Source organism: Aspergillus fischeri, genomic scaffold (genome assembly GCF_000149645.3).
Source record: "Aspergillus fischeri NRRL 181 1099437636249 genomic scaffold, whole genome shotgun sequence".
In the NCBI taxonomy this organism is placed as follows: Eukaryota; Fungi; Ascomycota; class Eurotiomycetes; order Eurotiales; family Aspergillaceae; genus Aspergillus; species Aspergillus fischeri.
This window is the reverse complement of record NW_001509770.1, coordinates 2,665,738-2,686,236: the sequence shown is the minus strand read 5'-3', so window position 1 is coordinate 2,686,236 and position 20,499 is coordinate 2,665,738. Positions and strand designations below refer to the sequence as shown.

At 48.5% G+C, this 20,499-nt stretch overlaps 9 protein-coding genes across 9 annotated transcripts, besides 2 other annotated features; 6 read left to right on the top strand and 3 right to left on the bottom strand.

Moving 5' to 3' along the window:
- Positions 1-206: 206 nt before the first annotated feature.
- On the top strand, positions 207-1,237 carry NFIA_016820 (guanylate kinase; the record flags this gene model as incomplete). The annotated part of the gene is made up of 5 exons (XM_001264882.1): positions 207-306; positions 373-483; positions 575-777; positions 890-1,012; positions 1,088-1,237. 5 exons carry the CDS (start codon positions 207-209, stop codon positions 1,235-1,237), a joined length of 687 nt encoding a protein of 228 aa, XP_001264883.1.
- A 529-nt stretch (positions 1,238-1,766) lies between these two features.
- aspD (septin aspD) lies at positions 1,767-3,110 on the bottom strand (the record flags this gene model as incomplete). The annotated part of the gene is made up of 6 exons (XM_001264881.1): positions 1,767-2,105; positions 2,169-2,382; positions 2,441-2,578; positions 2,630-2,711; positions 2,770-2,898; positions 2,972-3,110. 6 exons carry the CDS (start codon positions 3,108-3,110, stop codon positions 1,767-1,769), a joined length of 1,041 nt encoding a protein of 346 aa, XP_001264882.1.
- Positions 3,111-3,580: 470 nt separating this feature from the next.
- On the top strand, positions 3,581-4,000 carry NFIA_016800 (mitochondrial 54S ribosomal protein bL32m; the record flags this gene model as incomplete). The annotated part of the gene is made up of 2 exons (XM_001264880.1): positions 3,581-3,899; positions 3,963-4,000. The coding sequence occupies 2 exons, from the start codon at positions 3,581-3,583 to the stop codon at positions 3,998-4,000; spliced, it is 357 nt and encodes a 118-aa protein (XP_001264881.1).
- Positions 4,001-4,677: 677 nt separating this feature from the next.
- On the top strand, positions 4,678-5,846 carry NFIA_016790 (SKI complex subunit WD repeat protein SKI8; the record flags this gene model as incomplete). The annotated part of the gene is made up of 5 exons (XM_001264879.1): positions 4,678-4,951; positions 5,042-5,211; positions 5,264-5,357; positions 5,419-5,605; positions 5,663-5,846. 5 exons carry the CDS (start codon positions 4,678-4,680, stop codon positions 5,844-5,846), a joined length of 909 nt encoding a protein of 302 aa, XP_001264880.1.
- A 162-nt stretch (positions 5,847-6,008) lies between these two features.
- On the bottom strand, positions 6,009-6,846 carry NFIA_016780 (kinetochore Spc25 family protein; the record flags this gene model as incomplete). Its single annotated transcript, XM_001264878.1, has 2 exons — positions 6,009-6,553; positions 6,615-6,846. 2 exons carry the CDS (start codon positions 6,844-6,846, stop codon positions 6,009-6,011), a joined length of 777 nt encoding a protein of 258 aa, XP_001264879.1.
- Positions 6,847-7,845: 999 nt separating this feature from the next.
- On the top strand, positions 7,846-10,518 carry NFIA_016770 (uncharacterized protein; the record flags this gene model as incomplete). The annotated part of the gene is made up of 4 exons (XM_001264877.1): positions 7,846-8,245; positions 8,456-8,695; positions 8,749-9,442; positions 9,501-10,518. The coding sequence occupies 4 exons, from the start codon at positions 7,846-7,848 to the stop codon at positions 10,516-10,518; spliced, it is 2,352 nt and encodes a 783-aa protein (XP_001264878.1).
- A 610-nt stretch (positions 10,519-11,128) lies between these two features.
- Positions 11,129-11,473, top strand: NFIA_016760 (copper metallochaperone ATX1; the record flags this gene model as incomplete). Its single annotated transcript, XM_001264876.1, has 2 exons — positions 11,129-11,216; positions 11,322-11,473. The coding sequence occupies 2 exons, from the start codon at positions 11,129-11,131 to the stop codon at positions 11,471-11,473; spliced, it is 240 nt and encodes a 79-aa protein (XP_001264877.1).
- Positions 11,474-12,151: 678 nt separating this feature from the next.
- Positions 12,152-14,833, bottom strand: NFIA_016750 (DUF2293 domain-containing protein; the record flags this gene model as incomplete). Its single annotated transcript, XM_001264875.1, has 3 exons — positions 12,152-14,515; positions 14,580-14,727; positions 14,787-14,833. The coding sequence occupies 3 exons, from the start codon at positions 14,831-14,833 to the stop codon at positions 12,152-12,154; spliced, it is 2,559 nt and encodes an 852-aa protein (XP_001264876.1).
- Positions 12,646-12,682: a microsatellite.
- Positions 12,647-12,682: a microsatellite.
- Positions 14,834-17,164: 2,331 nt separating the features above from the next.
- NFIA_016740 (RING finger and CHY zinc finger domain-containing protein) lies at positions 17,165-19,542 on the top strand (the record flags this gene model as incomplete). The annotated part of the gene is made up of 3 exons (XM_001264874.1): positions 17,165-18,433; positions 18,498-18,862; positions 18,915-19,542. 3 exons carry the CDS (start codon positions 17,165-17,167, stop codon positions 19,540-19,542), a joined length of 2,262 nt encoding a protein of 753 aa, XP_001264875.1.
- Between the last annotated feature and the right edge of the window lie 957 nt (positions 19,543-20,499).

Genomic DNA, 20,499 nt, shown 5'->3' with positions numbered 1-20,499 from the left:
ATTCACTTATGCTTGCCGACTACCTTTGATCTTCTCTTCTTTTCCATTCTAGACTTGCTTCGTAGTAATAATGCTGAAATCGTCCGCATGTTTGCGACTTTTGCATCGAACAAACTTGCCCACCGCTTTCTTTCTGCCACCATAGTGGGGGACTTTGTTATTGAGCGGACAAGCCGTTGTTGGCTTTTTCTGCACATGTTTGGCCTATGCTTCGCCTATTCAGCTCTCGTACAGCTGGGAAGTTGACTGATACACGCCCCTCTTTGATTTCTTGGTACTCCAGCTTGACAATGGCTACCGGGGCTGGTACGACCTCTCGTTCCAACACCTATCGTCGTATTCCTCGTCGCTGTTAACTGACCAATCCAGCAGCGCAAAGGTTCCGTCCAGTGGTGGTATCGGGTCCCTCTGGGACTGGAAAGTCTACTTTGCTCAAGAGACTTTTCGCTGAATACCCCGATACTTTCGATTTATCAGTGTCTCGTAAGTCTAACCCCTTGCCAACCCTCACTAAATCTGCCTACGTACCGTTTCTTTTGGTGGAATTGCGCTGAACGTGTCTGTTGTAATTCAGATACCACTCGAGCTCCCCGTCCCGGGGAAGTAAATGGACGCGAGTATTACTTCACAACTAAAGAAGATTTCCTGGATCTCGTGAGCAAGAATGCCTTTATCGAGCATGCGCAGTTTGGCGGCAATTACTACGGCACTACTGTGCAGGCAGTGAAGGATGTTGCGCAGAAGGGCAAGATCTGCGTTCTCGACATTGAGATGGAGGTAATAATAGTCCTGCAACGTGAATTGATATGACCAGAGAAGGAGAGGGAAATCCATCATCGAATGGATTTTAGTTCAACCGAGACAACAGCTGACGACTGAATTGCAATAGGGCGTGAAGCAAGTCAAGCGCACCGATCTTGATGCCCGATTCTTATTTCTAGCGCCCCCGTCCATTGAAGAACTAGAGAAAAGACTGCGTGGGAGAGCAACCGAGACTGAGGAGAGCTTGACGGTATGGGTGTCCTCCACATTCCTTCACTCCCCCAACTCGCCAGACTGTCCCGCTGGAAATCTAACTTTGCTGCAGAAACGCCTTGCCCAAGCTAAAAACGAATTGGAATATGCTGCGCAGCCTGGCTCTCATGATAAGACCGTCGTGAACGATGACCTAGAGAAGGCCTATAGGGAGCTGCGGGATTGGATTGTCGACGGTGGTAACTTTGGAGCGCGTCAATGATTTATTGGGAATGTCTTAGCGTGTTTTATTTCAATCAGCGCTGCTGTATACCTCAGCATCCGTAGATACTGTCGGTTGCGATACTGGAACAATGCATCATCTGCCTTGGAAACTTCGGCCCACAGAAACCCATAATAAAGGAGGTCCTTTCGCCATCGACGAACATAAGAGAGATTAATTACATGAACATCAAGACTATACTAACAATTCGAATGTTAGTCTCTTTTCCTTCTGGAGACGACAAATCTAGGAAAGGTGGTAGACCCAGTCACTCTCTTGAACGGAGAGGAGAAGATAAAGCAAAACTAAAAAAGAGAACAAGGCCTGATGAACAATATGAGGGCTGAAAAGGATATCTGTAAAAGGCTGCTAGAGTAAAATGGAAGTTGCCGAATGAGAAGGCAATGGAGGAAGAGAAGGGGTCCCTTATCGCAGTTTGGGCGTGAACCGGAAATGATTGCAGTATGTTTATAGACCATGGCCAGCCGGAGCTATTAGACTGATTCTGAGACACACTCTCTAAGAGCACCTAATAGCCGTTCATAGTCATCCGTTGCGAGTTGCGACTGAGTTCCCGGTCGGCAGAAGGGCTAATAGGCCGGCTGCCAGCAGAATGTGCCCCCGCAGCGCTGCTCTCCTTCAAGGCCAGAAGCTGTTTCGCACGGAAAGTCTCGTAGTGAATCTGGCTTGTCGTTTCAATCAGGTCTTGGAGGTGAGTGCGAGTGAGAAAGTTTCTCAAATAAACAAATTCGCAGTGGGTTTCGTCTTCCACATTGATCACACCCCAGCGGTTTTGTCGGCCGCGAACTTGTTGACCATTAACGACAATAGTTCTCTCACTGCCGACGACGGCGAATGGAATAATGTCCTAAGGGAGGGTTAGAGTCAGGCGGGCAGGGAATACAAGCGGCACGGGTAGAGAAGGTCTGACCTTGATTTGGGCATTAACCGCACGCTCTTCGTCATCAAGTTCGTCATTATCATAGGGGTACATCTTCAGATTGTGGAAAGCGAATTCTTCCTTGATGCGCTCCTTGAACGCCTGGCGTTCCTCGAGAGTGAGCGAGTCTGCCTTGGCGATTACTGGAACGACATTGACAACATCTGAGAGCTTCTTCAAGACGACAATGTCAATGGGTTTGAGACTACATTTGCAGAGTCAGCAAGATTGAGCCATCGATAACTTTTATGGTCCAGACTCACGCATGGCCAGACGGCTGAATGAAGAACAAGCAGCAATGGATACGGGTATCCTGGATATAGCGGTCACGCTGAGCAGTAAGCTCCTTTCGAAGGTATGCTGAGTGCTGATCCTTGATGTATTTCACGATGGGGTCCCAACTATGGCACAATCAGCTTGGTCATCGAAGAGCAGGTAGGTTATATCTATACCATCTATCATTGTTGACTTGATCGCCGTATCCCGGGGTGTCGACAATGTTCAACCTCAGGCGTACACCATTCTCCTCGATGACTAGCAAACAACAGTTAGCAAGGCGTTCCTGTCGAAGATCTTATCGGAACCAACGCACTGTGGGAGACAGTCTGGATCTCTGTGGTCGATCGAACGGGTTCGTTGGGCGTCAGACGACCCTTAGAATCGATCAAATGGGAAGCAAAGATGGTGTTGATCAGAGTAGACTTTCCAAGACCTGTTTGGCCTATTGGTAGAGTAAAGGACAGAGTCAATGCGAGTTCGTTCAAGGAACAACTGGACAGTTGCCGCCCACGTACCAACACACATCACATTGAACTGAAAGCCACGCTTCAAGAGCTTCCGCTCAATCTGAGATGTGATACTGTCAAAGCCAACATGACTGCGAGGAAAAACAGTGGCTGGGTTGGTCGAATTCGAATTGGCTGTGGTGGCCATCTTGAGAACAGTGCTCTCGTTGGTTATGGCTTCCAAATCAAACTAAGGATTTGAGCAATGGAAAGCTGAAATATTTGGATGAGGACAGGCCAAGATAGAACGAACAAAAATCGACCAAGAAAGCTCCGTATGAAATCAACCGGTATTCTGAATGGACCCCAAGAATGCCAGTCTGGAGTTTCTAGTTGGAGTAGAAGACTACCTTATGGAACCCCCTTAATTGTTGTCACAACTCAGGGGGCCTCTATACCATATGAGGACTAGTGCATCTCCGGATCCAAACACAGCAAACCACTGGTCTGCTGGGAAAAGCTTCAGAATTCCGACAAGTCCAAAATTCTTGCGATCTTAAACAGGGAAAGCAACGTAAAGGCCGTGTCAATTCCGCCATTCTGTCTTTCGGTCCGACGGGCACTACCAATACCAAGAAAATGACCTTACGAATGTTTCAATCCGCCATCTCGTCATACATGTTCCCTCGCGTGCTTCTATCCTCGGAACCTCTATCCCCCTCCGCTGCAGGACGGTGGTCGCGGTCTCTACAGAGTTCTCCAATCCTCCCCCATCGACTACTGAGACCTGCAGCCCTATCATTGAACCTTCCCGGCATCTTTTCCGGCATCTGGGATTCCGTCCTGCGTGCTGTACCCAAAAAGAAGACATCCCACATGAAAAAGCGTCATAGGCAGATGGCTGGCAAGGCCTTAAAAGACCTCAAAAACCTCAACACTTGTTCTGGATGCGGTCGAATGAAGCGTGCTCATGTTTTATGTCCACACTGCGTTGAAGGTATGTCCTTGCCCATTGAATACGTTGGTCTATCGTGACTCTGATGAGTTGTTTCCTGGTTAGACATTAAGAAGCAATGGAAGCACACCCAGACGGCATGAGTGGAATACAACGGTGGTCTGAGAGGACAGTGAGCCGTGCAAACTGAATCATGAAAATCAAGGATGATAGATCTGAGGTATCGAGAGACGTGTACTTTTATACAGCTGGGATATAGGGTATGCTGCATGGCATTCGGCGTCTGGTTTGGTTGGAGAGCCATTGTACAAATTTTGTTTCCCATTTTCTCTTGCTTTGCTAGTGTATAGTTATCATTGAAACCTTCAAAACCGATAATTGCGTCGCACTCAACTCTCAGCCTCTTGGAATCTCCACATGGTAAAAAAGAGTGCTTACTGCACTGAAGTGTATGGGGATGGTGGGACTCGTGGCCGCTCGCACCCATGATCTCACCAGCAAATACCTACCTTATCTAGGTTATTTTCCCACGACCACCCACCACTTACAGAGTATCAGCCACCATACCCAATTTATCGAGCTTCACCAATTCAAACATTCTTTTCAATCAAAGAGTAGACACAAGACTATTCAAGTGTCCCCCATGACTCAGATAGATTAAACATGGTAAGACCCTAAAAGAGAATTGTCATGGCAGTCCCAGCACATCTGAACATACATAGTCGAAACAATACCTGTCGTGGGGTTCCGCGGACAATGGTCAGTATGAAGATTGACACTTTCACTCCTTTCCTGGTCTGAATTTTATTAACTGTAGTTTATGCGGGATGCAGCCCATCCTCTTGATATCTTCTCACTAGCTGTAACTGATACACAAATCCTGTCGGCTTCTGGCGCAACTGCGCTCAAGATTCATTCTACAACAGATCCTGATTTCCCGTTGGTGCAATCCATTGATGGTGCCCACAAAGTCGGCTGTCACCATATAGTGACAAATGGGAAAGGCTCCAGAGCAGTCAGTGTAGGCTTTGGTGGAGAGATCAATGTCTGGGCCTGCCACGAGGGAACTTGGTCCAAGGACGACGCTGCTTCAGGTATCACGATCCAAGTTCTTGTCGATCTACCAAACTCGTTTCATAACTTAAAGACTTAACAACTTCGATATGTTACTGATGGGTCAATAGGAAACATGGCAGGTGCAGCTGGTACCTGGGCTGTAGCTTTGTCAGATGACGGACAATACCTCGCTGGTGTCACCCAGGATGGACACATCAGAGTATGGGATCTCCATGCTAGCGGCGAGTTGATTCGAGACTACGAAACCAAGGGTAGTTTTGGCACTTGCTTGGACATGGTAAGTTCAACCTGCCCCCTTGTCAGTGGAGATGCTCATGCGAGCTCTGCAGTCTGTGGATGGCCGCCTTATTGCCAGTGGGCATGAGAACGGTAGTGTCTACATCTTCAGTACAGAAACTGGGCGAATGCCATTCAGCTTGTCAGGTATTTCTTTTTCCATCTCAGAACTGAAAGATTAGGAGTGAGATTGTCTGATATCCTGCAGGTCTGGTCAAGCCAGTACGGACTGTGGCATTCTCTCCTGGAGGGAAGCTTCTTGCTGCCGCTGGAGATTCAAGGGTGATTGTGCTTTATGACACTTCATCTGGAGAGCAGGTTGCAAATCTCTCGGGTCACTCAGCCTGGATTCTTTCTCTCTCTTGGAGCCATACAGGGGAGTACCTGTTGAGCAGGTCGGTTGATATGACTAATTTAAAACCCTTTAGAATTTACAGCTAACTAATGCAAAGCTCATTTGACGGAAAAGTTAAAATCTGGTCAATTGATACAAGGTCGTGCGTCGCAACTCATTCAGAAACGGAGAAGGCGGTTTGGAGCGCCAAATGGCTACCAAAGACTGGGAGGTCTGAAGGATTTGCTACTGCTGGAGCAAGCCGAAGCATAGCTTTCTATCGCGAAGCAACTGGTGGCTGATTACTGTTTGGGCAGACCCCATATTGTGCTTTCGGAGAAAAGACCAGACGAGAGGATTTCTTCTTTCCCGCGCTGCCGTTGAGCAAGTGAACTGTATTGTCCAAAACAGTCAAGTAGAATAGAAGCCATATCACGCTTCCTTAGTCAATAGCGGGTAACACCCTACTTGAGCGATTCGACAAGTAGCCTGCGCATCCTTTTCAGAAAAGCCCCAAAATCACGGTCCTCGTTCAAGAGGTCGACTTCCCGCTCCAGAGCTTCTCTATCCACTTTCGGCCGCGTATGGAAGACTTCGTAATCGCGACTGGCGGTTCCTAGTTCGAACCACGCTTCCGTGTCCCAATCTTTCTCCAAAAGGTGACTGTAGACGAATTTCAACCGATCTTCTCGTCCGGCACCTTCAATTCGCAAACATAGATAATCCTGCCAGAATTCTAATTCTGGAACGTTCAATCGCGACTGTGAGTCTAGATGTCGGGCATGAGCCTTCTGGGCTTCTAATTTCTGGTTGATGGCACTCTGAGTTTCTTCAATTTGTTGCTTCAGACGGTCACGCTTCGCAAGACGAGAGTCGCGTTCTAATGCGACGGAAGAGATAGCAGCGTGCATTTCGGCTGCCTCAGCCGCTTCTTTCTGGAGGGTCTGTTCGTGCGTCTGGGCCTTGAGATTAATAATCTCAATATCTCTTTGTCGCATGCGCTGATCCTCTTAATTTGGTGTTAGCGACTTATGCTTTCATTGAACTTCTTGGGGATGATTGGTACACACCTTGTAACTCTGCTAACCCTATCCTGAACTGGTTTCGCTCTTCTAGCACCTGTTTCCGACCTCGCTCAATGAAAGCATCGAAGCGAGCGGTGAACTGAGCCATGCGGTTACGCAAGTCCTCAAATCCGAAATTGATGCTAGGTAGCGTGTCTGCCATCGATGGTGCATCTGCTGTTGTGAGTGGCGGTCGCACACCACTCGTCGAAAGTGAAGGTTCGAACGAAGACGACATTGTGAGCAGGACTGAGAGTGTAAATTCGCCGTATATATTCTCAAGTCAACGCACCAGTCCAGAGGAAAATACTTAATGTGCTCGATAAGTCGATAACCATATCCGTGTCGCGTTTATTGAGAAGCGACTCTATCAACAAGTCATGAGCGGGACGCTACTGATGTTTGTTGTTGCAGCGCAACTGCCGAAGCTAACGGCGCTTGGCAACGGCTAGTAAAAAAGGTCCAAAAACTGCTGGACTGAACAACTCTTCTCCGACTCCCTCTCCATTCGAATAGCAAGCCAGCCATCACTTTCACCATCAAAGATTGTCTATGTTGACATGGTGACGAGTCATGTTGGTTCTATCTCCACACAAGATCAATGCAAAGTTTAGTTCTCTGGAGCAGACACATCCTCGGCCATTGACAGTTCGACATGCTCACCCGGTTGATTATCGGACTTATAAGTAAGAGTACAGAAACGCCTAATGGATGAATATTCTACCAGTGCTCTACATTATGGGCACTTGGGAAGAGCGATTTATCAGCCGGAAGCACGTGCTTGGACATTTTCTAGAACGCTTGCCCGGTGTAAGTGAAATCTTTTAACTAAAGAGAAAGGTCATGAATATTACCTTGGGCTTGCAATGTACTAACTCAGTAGCAAGCACCTTTCCTTGTTTATACAGGAGCTACGAAGACTACCATTGTTTCACCATTGACGGCGCCACAGTCGTCACTCATAGAGAATAAAGGCTTGTTACCAAGAGTGCACCCTGAATTAGCCGCTTGTTGGCCCTTAGTCGATAATGAGACAGTCTCCCACATTATTACAACGGCAGGTGAATCATGCGACCCTTTGGTATCCTCTCTCTTCGACTTGGGGAATGCAGTGGATATCGAGAATCATGAATCAGGCAATCGGGTAGTGCCGATCGCCATCACTGTTGGGGGAGAATGTTGCAATGTCATCTCATTTCGGAAGATAGAAGAAGGTACTGCTGAACTGAAGCACGGAATGAAAGCTCGAATCAGGATCCCGATGATCGGAGACGCTGAGTGTACCGAATGGTCTGCAGGAGGTGCCCCCGTCCGCCAAATATGTTTTGCGCGGACGGTAGAAGAGAAGCCGACATGGGCCGCCGCTCGCTTTCCTCATTCAACGATTGTGTTCAGACCTCTGTATCGTAGGAAGCCAGTTTCTGTGCACATCTACCAGGATGGTGACCCTGTGGTCCCGAGCCACACACAATCCTCGCGCCTTGACGCGAACCCATTGATCGAGATTTCGCACTCCCAAACGGGAGGTTATGGGCATGCCGACGTCACCTTTAACCCCTGGTATCAGAAGCAATTGGCCATTGTCGATGAGCGAGGAAATTGGAGCGTCTGGGAAATGGTAGGTCGACATAGACGAGGTAAGGGCAATTGGACGGCTTCGTGCGTCAAGTCCGGCTCATTACCATGGCTTGACCTTGGCCATGCTCAGAATATCAACGGCTCTCCTCGACACGATGGTTGGGCAGTAATCGAATGGGTGGGCGATGTCAACAGCTTCATAGTGTCGGATCGACGTTGTCCCATACTTTATCGGACAGAGGGTAATGAAACTCTACCTTTTGCGATAGAGCTTGAGCTCAAGAGGAAATCAGAATGGATTTTAGATGTCAAGAGAAGTGCTTGCAATGTGTCACAAGTGTTCATTCTCACAACGTCACGTATATTTTGGCTTGATGTTTCATCCGTTCTTGCCGCAGACTCTCAAAATGATGCTTCAAGGCCGTCTTTGTTACCCATTCTGTCTTGGCGCCATTTCAGAGATTCGGAGGACACGACATTGCGTTTGTCTTCTCTTGTCGTTTCTGAAGGTATGCCTTTACCCTTGTCTTTCACAGTGATACGCTAACAACATGCTTTGAAGAATTGTATCTTGTCTTGTACTCTCGGCTTAATCACGTGGTATTGGCGTATCGAGTTCCAATTGCATGGGATGGATACATGCATCTAACATCTATATCGGACCCATTCGTTCTAGAGATCCCTCCCGTATCTGAAGAGAGCGCAGAGACCCAGATCTCACCAAATGCAGCTCAATTCTCAACTCTGGTTCTCCGAGAAATCGCACATGCACCCTCTGCCGGGAGCAAAGAGCAATATGATGCTGCCGCCAGAATCATAAAACTGTTCACAATAGACTCGCGTCTTGCGGTCCGGGAGTCAATATATATTGGCCCTGCGCGTGAGAATGGGGTTAGTGCAGATGACCAGCAGTTGGGAAAGGACGCCTTACGTTTAAGAAAGCGCTATCCCGGGGTTCGGAGAAAGCAGTCTACTCGCTCGCGGGATGACTTTGTGGTCGACGACTGGGATGAGTCGGTCGTGAGTAGGGGAACGTTCACTGTCGCAGATACGGGGATTTCTCACATAACGCCACTGGCCACTCCCCAATGGACAACTGATTATAGCTCGATCTACGCCATTGCCTTCGGGAAGATAATTGCGGGGTCAAGTGAAGTCGGCGAAGAACAAGACAGAGGCTTCCAAGATTCTATCAAAGAATTGAAGGACAGAATGACCTCCGCAGACTTGACTCATCTTCCTAATAGTAAGACCATGTAGGTTCTGTCAACGCCAGATGTATGCTTTGTGATTCTATTACTGATACCTTAACAGGCTAGAAGTCCTTGCCGGAAGTCCTCTGCTAGACGATATCGACCAGAATGCTCATGATTATGATGAATTTCTTAACGAATTTCTGGCTCCGAGAATGTCTCGCAATCCCCTGACAAACAGTCAACTATCAGTCTTTCCCCAACAGTCGTTGGACCTATTCGGATCCTCTAATGTGAAACTGGTCGACATCTACGATCGATTAGTCAATGATTGGCTTTCAACCCTTCAGCACGACATCCCTGGGCGCTCGCGAATTATGAAAGAAAGGGTCATTCGCAAAGTGGCAGCAGAGCTTGCTCTGACGCAGCTCATTCTACGGCGTAAGCCGCTCAACGAAGCAGGTATTGTGCGTTCGATGGAAGACACAAATCATGAAACAATTGATGACTCGTCTCCCGTGCCAGTCAATCCTCCTTCTTCTCTCGAACTCGGTAAACGACGCTTATCCGTACCGAGACTGATTTCTAGTGATTATGCATTGGAGCCGGCAGCCAGCAAAACTACTATCCAGAGCAACTTTGTGGCAGAAGAGCAAGAAGTATTCAAGAGCACAAACGGAACGGAACCTGTCTACTGTGGACTAGCTTCTATGACAACCTTCTACACCCAGCGTCCACCATCTGGAGTTGTGGCAAACTTGCTTTCTCATTGGCAAGTAGGTAGCGACCCGGCCGCGTATAGTTGGCAAAGGATGGCGCAGACGCTGGAGGAAGAGGATTTGCAACGTGCCACTAAAGCCACAACACCGAAATGGCGCCTGCGGAAAAAGGCGTCGCAAGGCACTCCATTGAATTTATCACAGCTGCCTCCCGTATCCTCCAATGCCCTTGCCGCTAGAGAATGGGGTAGCCAGCCAGAGGTCGGCGAGCCGTCCAGAATGCTAAGGTTACAAAGTAGTCAAGCAATCGAGGAGGATCTACCCATGACCCAGGTAGAAAGAGGTACGTTTGGAGGTCGAGAAGCCAGTCGGAAAACTTCCATAAAGGCGAGGAAAAAGAAACGAGCAGCTGGCTTTTAAAGGACAAGTTGAGTCTAGAAAGTTCTGAAAGTAGAATATTTGCAGGGCCAGCTCAGGATCAAGAGTGACGAGAAGTGATTCCCACGTAGATGAATTGACCCTATCTGTTTATCCATGTTGCAGTTGACGAGCGGCCACTCTAAAGATTACTTTAGAGAACCAACAGCTGAAGAGTAGACCAATTTCCAAGGTAGTCTTTTTACAGACTCTTCCGCATAGTATGAGTGATTTCTGCGTGATTCCCTCGATGGACGCTGAGCGATCGGTGGGGATGCTTATAAATAGACTCTTCATGTCTCTGTTTGAGGGGGCAATGTCTTCTATAAAATCTCCTCGTCATTTCAGACTTGTCCCATGTGTGATCAAGATTAACTGATATTCTTCGTCTACCACTTGTGTAATTGCACATCCATTTTTCGAACGTTTCATTAACTGTAGTGTGCACGTGCTGTCCAGCCCCCCCCCATTATCCCTCTATCATAAAAGCGGCTACGTATCAGCTCCGTTATCAGTCTTCAATACCCCTCAACCGTCGAGAGCAGATTTGTTTTGAACCCCGGTTATTTGTCCATAAAACTCCATCCTTCCAGGTCCTCGTTCTTCGTACACCATGTCTGAGCATCAGTACAAATTCAATGTCTCCATGAGCTGTGGTGGCTGCTCAGGCGCTGTGGAGCGCGTCTTGAAGAAGTTAGATGGTAAGAGCGACCCAAAACACAGGTTGTCTTCCCGCAACTCCAATACAACCTCCTTCCTTCTCTTGCCCAGCGGCAAACTGATCCGTGCTTTCATGTCATTTACAGGCGTCAAGTCTTTCGATGTGAACCTGGACTCTCAGACCGCCCTTGTCACGACAGAACCCACTGTTTCCTACGAGACTGTATTGGCAACGATCAAGAAGACAGGCAAGACGGTCAATTCTGGAGAGGCTGATGGAAAGCCCATGGATGTTTGATTTCGGTGCAGCGCCCGTCTCCGGTTCATTACTCTGGGCAAATGAAGGCTGTGGTCGATGTTGGTACAGGCCATAAGCTCATCACGTGGGATTTTGATGCTCGTCAGGGCCGATAATGACTTGATCATATGGCACAGCTGGGCTTCATCAGGTCCACCTTTTACTTCTCACCAGGTTTCAAGATATCATGGCGATTGCATAGCGTGTTCGTTACTCCGGCTTGGTGTGTGCTTGGGGATCATAGTTGTTACATCCGGTCGTTTTTCAAACGCTAGGCCCATATATTCCTTGAACGGTTCCTCTATAGACTCCGAATTGCGAACATTTCAACAACCATCATTGGATTGTTACAACTGTGCCGCTGGGCTAGCATTGATGAACTCGTACATAATAATAAAGGACACAGAACCGGGTATCATTCGCATTAACGCCGCACAGTTGGAGAGTGCATGGAACCATGCATGATAGAATAGACAAAGAGACACCCTCGCGATAAAGAACAATACAGCAGCAGTTAGACACCCCCTCGGATGTCTAATCCACGATAAGGACTGTTCGTCCTTCTGGAACGGGATAACGAAGCCCAGGGTCGCCTGACCTCCTCAAATATGCGGAACGTCGTTGTTCTCTTGGTTGTGGTAGGTTAAAACGAGCTTCCTGACTTGATCTATAGAAACATCAGCTCACAGTGTTTGGAACGAAGAGAAAGTCAAGAGGGAAGGTTGGTGAAATATAGACAGGCATTTCCACCGCGAAAAGATTCTGGTCGAGATCATACCCTAACTGTTGCATTTGTGGTTCGCCACTTCTGCCATCCCGATCAAGTGCAAGAGAAGAACCGTATGTTTCATGTCGACTGTAGTAGCTAGGTCCCCAATCATTCACAGGGGCTTGATCATCAGCGCGTCGACTGGTTCCCGCGCCTCCATCATTTGGAGCTGTACGTGGTGGATTGACGAGTGCACTATATGGCAGATCAATAAATTCCCTGCTTGAGTGGTGTCGAAGGTGGTCATTAGTTGGTCCGGGAAGAGAATCCATAGGTCCAGTTGTTTGCACATGGCCGTGCTGGCGTTGGCTAACCAATCGTAAATCATCCCTATAATCAATAGGACGTACGAAGTCATCGGCATATATGCTTCTCCTGGAGGCCCCATAAGGATCGAAGGTGCGATGATGATGATGATGATGATGATGACGATGATGATGCTCAAAACCCTGCGAAACTGGCATATAAGTCGCTTCTCTAGCTTCTTGATGGATTCGACGATTTTCATAAACACGTCCAGCTTCTGAAGCGGGGTCAGGCAGCTTTGAGACAGCATTGTAGCTCTCATTCGCAGGGGCAGTAGCATAGCCGGCACCTGATGAAACGTGAATCTGCCCAGGAGATCTGTGAAGAGGATACAGCTCCCGGTACTGCTCCAGCTGGTGCTTCGGCTGATGCTCCCAGGCCGTTGATTTGCTTTTATAGTTAGAATATTGCCGTTGATTAACCACGACTTCTGGGACGGGTTGTGCATAGTTAGAGGGGCCTTGGGATCCCCCTGGATAGCGCTCTGCAAGGTAAGAGGATTTGACGGGTACCATGTATCTCCTACGGATTGGAGCCCCACTCTGGGAAGTAAATGATCTTGGGGAGGCATTTCCCAGATAAACGTACTGCTGTTTTGCATGAGTATCCACAGGAACAATGGGCGGAACATCGGAGCGAGGCTCGATGTAAGTAGCAGGGTCGTGGTTGGCCACACGTCTCCTTTTCGACGCTGGAATCCTAACATCCGATTCTCCCTCAGGTAATGAGTCCTGCGGAGCCGGGCGGCGAGGTGTTACTGAACGAATAGTGAATCCTCCAGATATCCTCCTGGTAAGTTGATCTAGGTGGGCACTTGGTGGACGCCTTATTTGCTGTGACGAAGGCGGGGTTTCAATAGATGGTAATACGTGATCCTGCGGGTTCGGCTGCATTCCAAGATATGGAGGACCAGGGATCCTCGACATAGCTCCGGGTGGGACTCTGCTCCGTCCTTGGATCTCCGTGGGACCACCGACGAAGACAGGGGTATTTGGAGAATTAAGCCGCTGGTCGAAACGCGCTCTCTGTTGATCAGCTGAAACGTGTTCCACTACAGTTCGATCCGCCAAGCGACTGGCATCGCTTCTCTGATTTGGTAAATGCAGAAGTGTTCCCGGATTGGATGGCTCATGAGATATCAGTGGAGGCCTTATGTGTGTCTTCTGTGCATCCTCGTGACCGGACCGCTCGGCATCTGTTCTCTGCAAACTTACACGATTCTCCATCAACGTCCGTGTCAGAGTTCTCCTTTGTCCGTGGTCAAGGATTTTTGTTTTAGATGCAATGTGCGGGTCAACAGAGACGTGGCGGAGTGTTGTTATGGGCCGATGAGAGGTAGCTCCTGGGTCAAATGTGATACTTTCCTGTACGGGCTGTCGTGCGGTCAACAGAGGCCCTTGATGGCCGGTAGAGTCTGCGTAAAACCTATGCTGGTAAGTCCTCTTTCTGTATCGGTTGAGGGCGCGGTCCCACGCATGGTATCTGCTGAAGCCACGGCGATCGAGCCGCCGCTTCTTCGGTGATTCAGGAATGAAACGGAAACCAGGCGGAGGTTCATCGTCTGAGATGTCCAAATGGGAATCCTGCACGGTTGGGTGAGCGAAGTTGACCGGCCTCGTCTGTAGTTCATCGGCTCGTTGGTGGCTAGAGATGATTTCGATACTGTGATCTCGATTGACCGAACGAGAGACCTCTCCTTCCTCGGCATCACTGTCGTCATCATCGGATATCACAATGACCTCGCGAAAAACATCCTCAAGAACCGTCTTTCCGTTTTCATCGTCACCTCGCCATTCCACTAACTTAGCTAACGTGGGCTCTTCAACCGCGCTTCGGGCTTCGTGAAACGATGTAGTCTTCAGAAGACGATCATAATCAGTGTAGATATGCCTTATATGTGCAACGACAGCTAGTTGTGCCCGACGGGCTAGAGGTAATTCAACAGCCGTACCGACTTTGCGTTGGCCCTTGACTCAAATTCAGTAAACAATAGACGACACGCTGCTTTCGCAACAGATTTGATCTTCATACCTTCTGGAACGCCGTCTTGATGATCTGATTCAGATCGTTGTCTGGTATATTTGGAAAGAGGTCTCTCAGCACGTCCCTAGCCTCGGTGTTGATTGTAATTTGTGAAGCCTCAGAGTTAGCATGTTTGTTTTCCCCAGCAGCAGCGTTGCTGTGAACAGGCATTACATTCCCAGTTGCTGTGAGTTGTAAACCCAGGTCCATACACACGCTTGCGACAACAGCGCTTGGGAAATGATACCCAATGCGGTGCACATGTTGAGAAAGGTTGTGGGTGTGCATATGAGGAGTTGTCTAGTCGTTGATTATGAGAACGGGGCGAGAGCAGAGAGAAACAGAGAGACTGGGGAGACGACAGGGGATACGGGGAGGTCGCTAACAAGCATACCGTGACAGCATAGACTTTCAGACCATCTTTTCGGCATATTTCCTTACAAGCACCTGTGAGCTGGGGGTTGCCTGCGGGGATGAAAGTGTAGCCGGGTGGTGCTTTAGCTTCGAATGATATCTGTCTTTGCCGTCAAGCCCATTTCCTCAATGTACTAAACAGGGAAGGGGGCATACAACACTCCGAAGCTTCTTTTTCTCCTGTGTGATAGATTCAAGGATCACCTTATGCTTTCGGAGAGTCCGCTTGGTGGTCCTACTTGGAAGACGCCTGGCTAAAGCCGAGGCAGGTCTCCGAAATACTCGGACCATATTGCGACTGAACGTCGGCTCTTTTTCAAAAACTACAGCAGACGGACAGCTTTCGATACTAAGAGCATCTTTTTAATCAAACGGTGAATGGACGATCGAATGGAAAAAGAACCCACTAGATGGATCATCGAGGGAAAGAAGGCAAAAGAACGAAACAAAGAGAGAGAGAGAAAAGTTATTATGCTAATGCCGAATCTGTTAGTCAACCATGTCTACGCAAATGCGTGAGCATGAACCGCAAATCGCAGCTCAAAGGATGAGATAGAAGGTTAAGCTTGTTCCTCTTCGGCCTCTGGATATACTCAAGCCAGAAAAGCGGAGAAAGCAAATGATTTGAAAATCAAGCTCTGTCTCAAAACAGTGAGTTTGAGACCAGTATATGTAGTTGTGGTAGTGTAGTTGGGTAGAGTGGTAAGATATAGAAAAGGTGGGAGGCGTCAACTGCATTTGCGGCCTAACACGCGGTAGGCGCCAAATCAAGTTAGCGCCCCAACTCCATCATACTGCAAGTGAACTTTCTTGGAACAAATTCCATAGGCTGAGTTGATTTATCTACTTTGCTTCTAGGGGATGCTCACCCTGAGAATTGGGTACCAATGAGCTGTAAGAGGTTGCATTCAGATACACCCTCTTCGATTTCAGCACCTTTTCAATCCCTTAAACGCCTCGTACACTTTATGCAGTAAGCTATGAAGTTGAGACTCCCAAGCCTGTGATGGAACAGAGAGCAGTCATCCATGCTTATCGGCATCTCTACCGACAAGGCCTCAAGTTGATTAATTATTCCGCTCCATCTCGGCATGTTCTACTTCGGACACTGCGATCAGCCTTTCGCTCCTCACCCGCTCGTGATTTCGATCCAAAGAAGATAGCCAATACGTTGCGCTTCCTTCAGCGCGCATCCGATGTCGCCGGATTGGAACACAAAGTTGTGAAGAATCTTCTGATGGTCCGATATTGGGAGCAACCGCAGGTGAAAAAAGACGTGAAACTGTAAGTCCCCTCCAGGCTCGCGGGGTCACCGGAGAAGCTGACTTTGTGCTTCATATACAGCTTGAGAGGACTAGGCAATGATCGAAATGAATTCACCATACGCAAAGATGCCAATGAGCATTTCAATCGCACACTAATGCTACTGAATGAAAGCTTGGGGACGTGTTTAAGGTGATATTACAGTCGAGGAGATTGTTCATGGGATATGGCCAGTTTCGAGTGCGTTGGCTCCCGACAAAACGCTGGACTTCCCTCTGAATATGTTCATATCGTGGTTCTTGCTGAACGTAACCGCCTGGGTTGAAATTGTTCTTGCCAACCTGATTCGCCTTGGACATCAAAACATGTTTATTCGACGATAATTACACGTCTCGATGATCTGAAGTATCTCCTAAAGGGGATTATTTCAGGGCCGGAAGTAGAGGTTGGTATTCACGACCAGAACCAGGGCTCACTTCAATGGGCATGACTCGGGTATGCTTGGTACTGATGCGAGATCTACCAACCCTATACTCTTCTCATAGAGGAACTGTCACTATTATTCTGCCTGTAGATAGGTACCTTCAAACCTAGCGATACTATGTATAACAGTAGATTTCCCCGAATGTTTCTAGTAAATACTACGTATGCTTTGTTCATTATTGTCCGAGGTCGATTCGGACCCACTACTACTTAAGGTACCTCACGCTTAGAAGTCAGGCCGCCGTCATACCTTTGATCTGGGACTCAAGGCAACGAATCAGCGGCCGACCTGGGCACCGGCGCGTCACATGTCTTTTGTATCCGTTCCGGCGACTTCTCAGAACCCAGGTTAATACCTTAACGGTCTCAAGCCCAGCTTTTGAGTGGAATTTCAAACGATTGCTTCCAACGTCAGATGTTGTCTAGGGCCCTTCATGAGTGGGCTCATTTCTTCTTTACTGATCGAAACCATCGTTCGGCAAGCCCGTCGTCTCTCAAATCAGACAGATTCTCATCCGCCTTACGATGACGACCTAGCCGATTCGCTACCGATTACACAAAGTAGCAGCTCTTCAGTGACCTACGACGGCAATGACCACGCCGAGGTATCAAGTAGGAATGGTGATCATGAGACTTCGGCGACAGGACTGAATGGAGATTGCTCGGATGCTGGGGGTACTCCTTCCGTACTTTGCCCACCGCCGCCGTCTGAACCGAGCAGTCGGCGTCATGATATGTCACCAAACCAGTCTCGTTTTGGAACAGCAATTGCATCACCGCAGAGCCTTCATGGCCTGAGTGATACTGAACATGTTGATGGCGTCCGAACGTACACTGCACCTGAAGTAACGGGAGCTGACTCTCCGTCTGTCTCCCCGCCAAATATGGCCTTTGAGGCAAATCCAAGTGCGCAAGAGTCACATCATTTGTCTGCCCGTCATGACAATCTTGATGACATTGGTGACCAGTTCTTGCTTCCGGAGGACGACGGAATGGGAGTTTTGAGAAAGAAGATCCACGCTATTCGGGACCTCCAATCCAGCAATGAGGAAAAAGCACGTATGATCCACGGATTGATGACTGAGAGGTATAATGCTTCTCAGGGAAAGAAGAACTTAATATCGACCTCACCGAGGGCACTGTCGTCATCTAGCCCTCAACTATCCGAGCGATCTGTGACTCCAATTTCTCGCTGCGGCAGCCTGTCCTCCGACCATGCGCCCACCAATCCAGCTTCAACAGCCCCGACCAGCCACCAAATCGAGTACACCTACAAATTAACCGCTGAAGACCTGGAACCCACATTTTTTCCTAAGCCCGAATCGGACTCGCCCGTGTGCGATTTTGAGGATGCGGATGCCGAGGACGTCGAGGTAGCCTGCTTAGGCTGCCGACATTATAGAAGGAACGTCAAACTACAATGCTTTGCGTGCAAAAAATGGTATACTTGTCGCTTCTGCCACGATGAGGTAGAAGATCATCACCTCGATCGACCGAAGACGGAAAACATGTTGTGCATGCTTTGTGGACATGCTCAGCCTGCCGCAGCAGTCTGTCGGCAATGCGGTGAACATGCTGCGCAATACTATTGCAACATCTGCAAACTCTGGGATAACGATTCGAACAAAAGTATTTACCATTGCAATGATTGTGGTATCTGCCGTATCGGTCAGGGTCTCGGAAAGGATTTCTTTCACTGCAGGGTAAGAAAGCCTGGGATAGACAAATATGGTTTTATATTTCTTTTAAGTGCTGACCTAGAAGCAGACGTGTAGTGTGTGTTTGCCTATTTCGATAGAAAACACCCATCGATGCATCGAGCGCTCCACTCAATGTGACTGTCCAATCTGTGGAGATTATATGTTTACGTCTCCTGAAACTGTTGTCTTCATGCGCTGTGGGCATAGTATTCACCAAAAATGCCTTTCTGAGTACTCCAAGAGTTCTTACCGATGCCCCATATGCAGCAAAACCATTGCCAACATGGAATCGACTTTCCGGAACTTGGATCGCACAATTCAGAGTCAGCCCATGCCCGCAGAATTCAAGGATACTAGCGCACTGATTCACTGCAATGATTGTGGTGCGAAATCAGTTGTCCGATATCACTGGTTAGGTTTGAAATGTGACATGTAAGCGACTAACACGCTCTCTCTTGTCATCGCCAATCTAATTGATAACCAGGTGCGAGTCATACAATACTGCCCAAATCCGACTGCTACATGGCGAAGTCTCGGATTCTCTTGATCGGGTCGGCGGAGATAACAGGGATGTGTCTGTTTCTCCGATGCGATCCTCCTCTCACAGTGCGGAAGAAGAAGCTGCCATTTCATTGCCTCTGGCCCAGTTGCGGGTCGATACGAGCTCTCCCTCTGGAGCAGATTCGAGTCCACGACTTACCGCGTCGTCATCTGCAGAGCAAAATGGACGTTTCTCCTCGTATAGCCTGACTCGAGGTCGTGCTGTCTCACCAGTCATCAGTAATTATTTCGGACTGCCTCCGGACCGTGAGTCCAACAGATCGAAGTCGACTCTACCTTTTTTCGGCGATCTCGCCGGAAAAGATAGCAATGACCATGCCGGTAGTAAACTTCGTTTGTGGGGAACAAATATTAATTACAAATACGGCTTCCTCGACCGAGAAACAGAATCAGCCGAGGGGACCTCCGAGGTTGAGGAGGAAGGAGATGACGGCGACGACGGTGACGACTCAACAGATGGCGAATCAATGGCAAGCGACGAAGCCGATTGTGGAGACCCAGAAGAAGACGATGATGAAGACGAAGGCATTGATATTTTTGGACACCGATGATTTCGCGATAGCGCCCTGGTTCCCAGGGACCCTCGAATGTGTTGAGCGTTCCGAAGGCTTAAAAGACAGCATTACAGTTTTCGCTACAGGTCATGTATTAGATCTGTCTAGCGGCATGGACGCGATCGATATTTACAAAGGGAGCTGTGAGGGCAGAAGTTGGCAGGCCCGCCTGCCTTCATGAGAAAGGATCAATATGGCTTATTCAGGCGTTCAGGGGTCCGTTAAATGGAACTACCAGCTTTGCAACTGGAACTACACATGAGTGTTACAATGCTGCAGAGCGATATGGAATGTCCAGTCTGCTTCTTTCTTGATCACATATATCCGATACTGTTCCCGAGGAGTTTTGCATACCACTAGCATACCGTGCACGGCGCAAAAGGAGTTATGGAGGCACCCGCAAATCACCCTGCTGGTGAAATGTGCGATATTAAAGTACAATATGAGCGATTTCTAGTCACTGGTAACTTTTGGGGGATTTTCTTCCCACAATACTTCCTTCGATTAGTAGTCTATCACCGGTTCAGAAAGTCATACATCTCAATATGGAAAGAGATGACTTCGGTCTCTCCCTCTGCGGCGCTATCGTCTTGTTCCTCGGCCTCAACGACCTCTTTTATTGTGGTCTTCAATGGCTGTAGTACGATTAAGGCCCCGCCGGAGACAGATCTCCACCGGAAACTTGCACCCCTCCAGCTTCTCCAACTGCTCTAGCTTCGGCACAAAAGTCACCAGAATCTACTTACGGCAACCCGGCAACGGAGGTGGAGTGTTCAGTGCCGTCGGTAATCGAAGGTCGAGAATGTCAGCGAAGAAGCTTGTCCACTGCAAGGATGAGGGGGAGGGGCCTGCTCAGTCCATATCTGAATGTCGCAACAGCATAAGGGAAGCTTAGCTCTCTCATACGATAAAACAGTCCTTGAATATAGTGACCGCTGCTCAACAATACCCGAT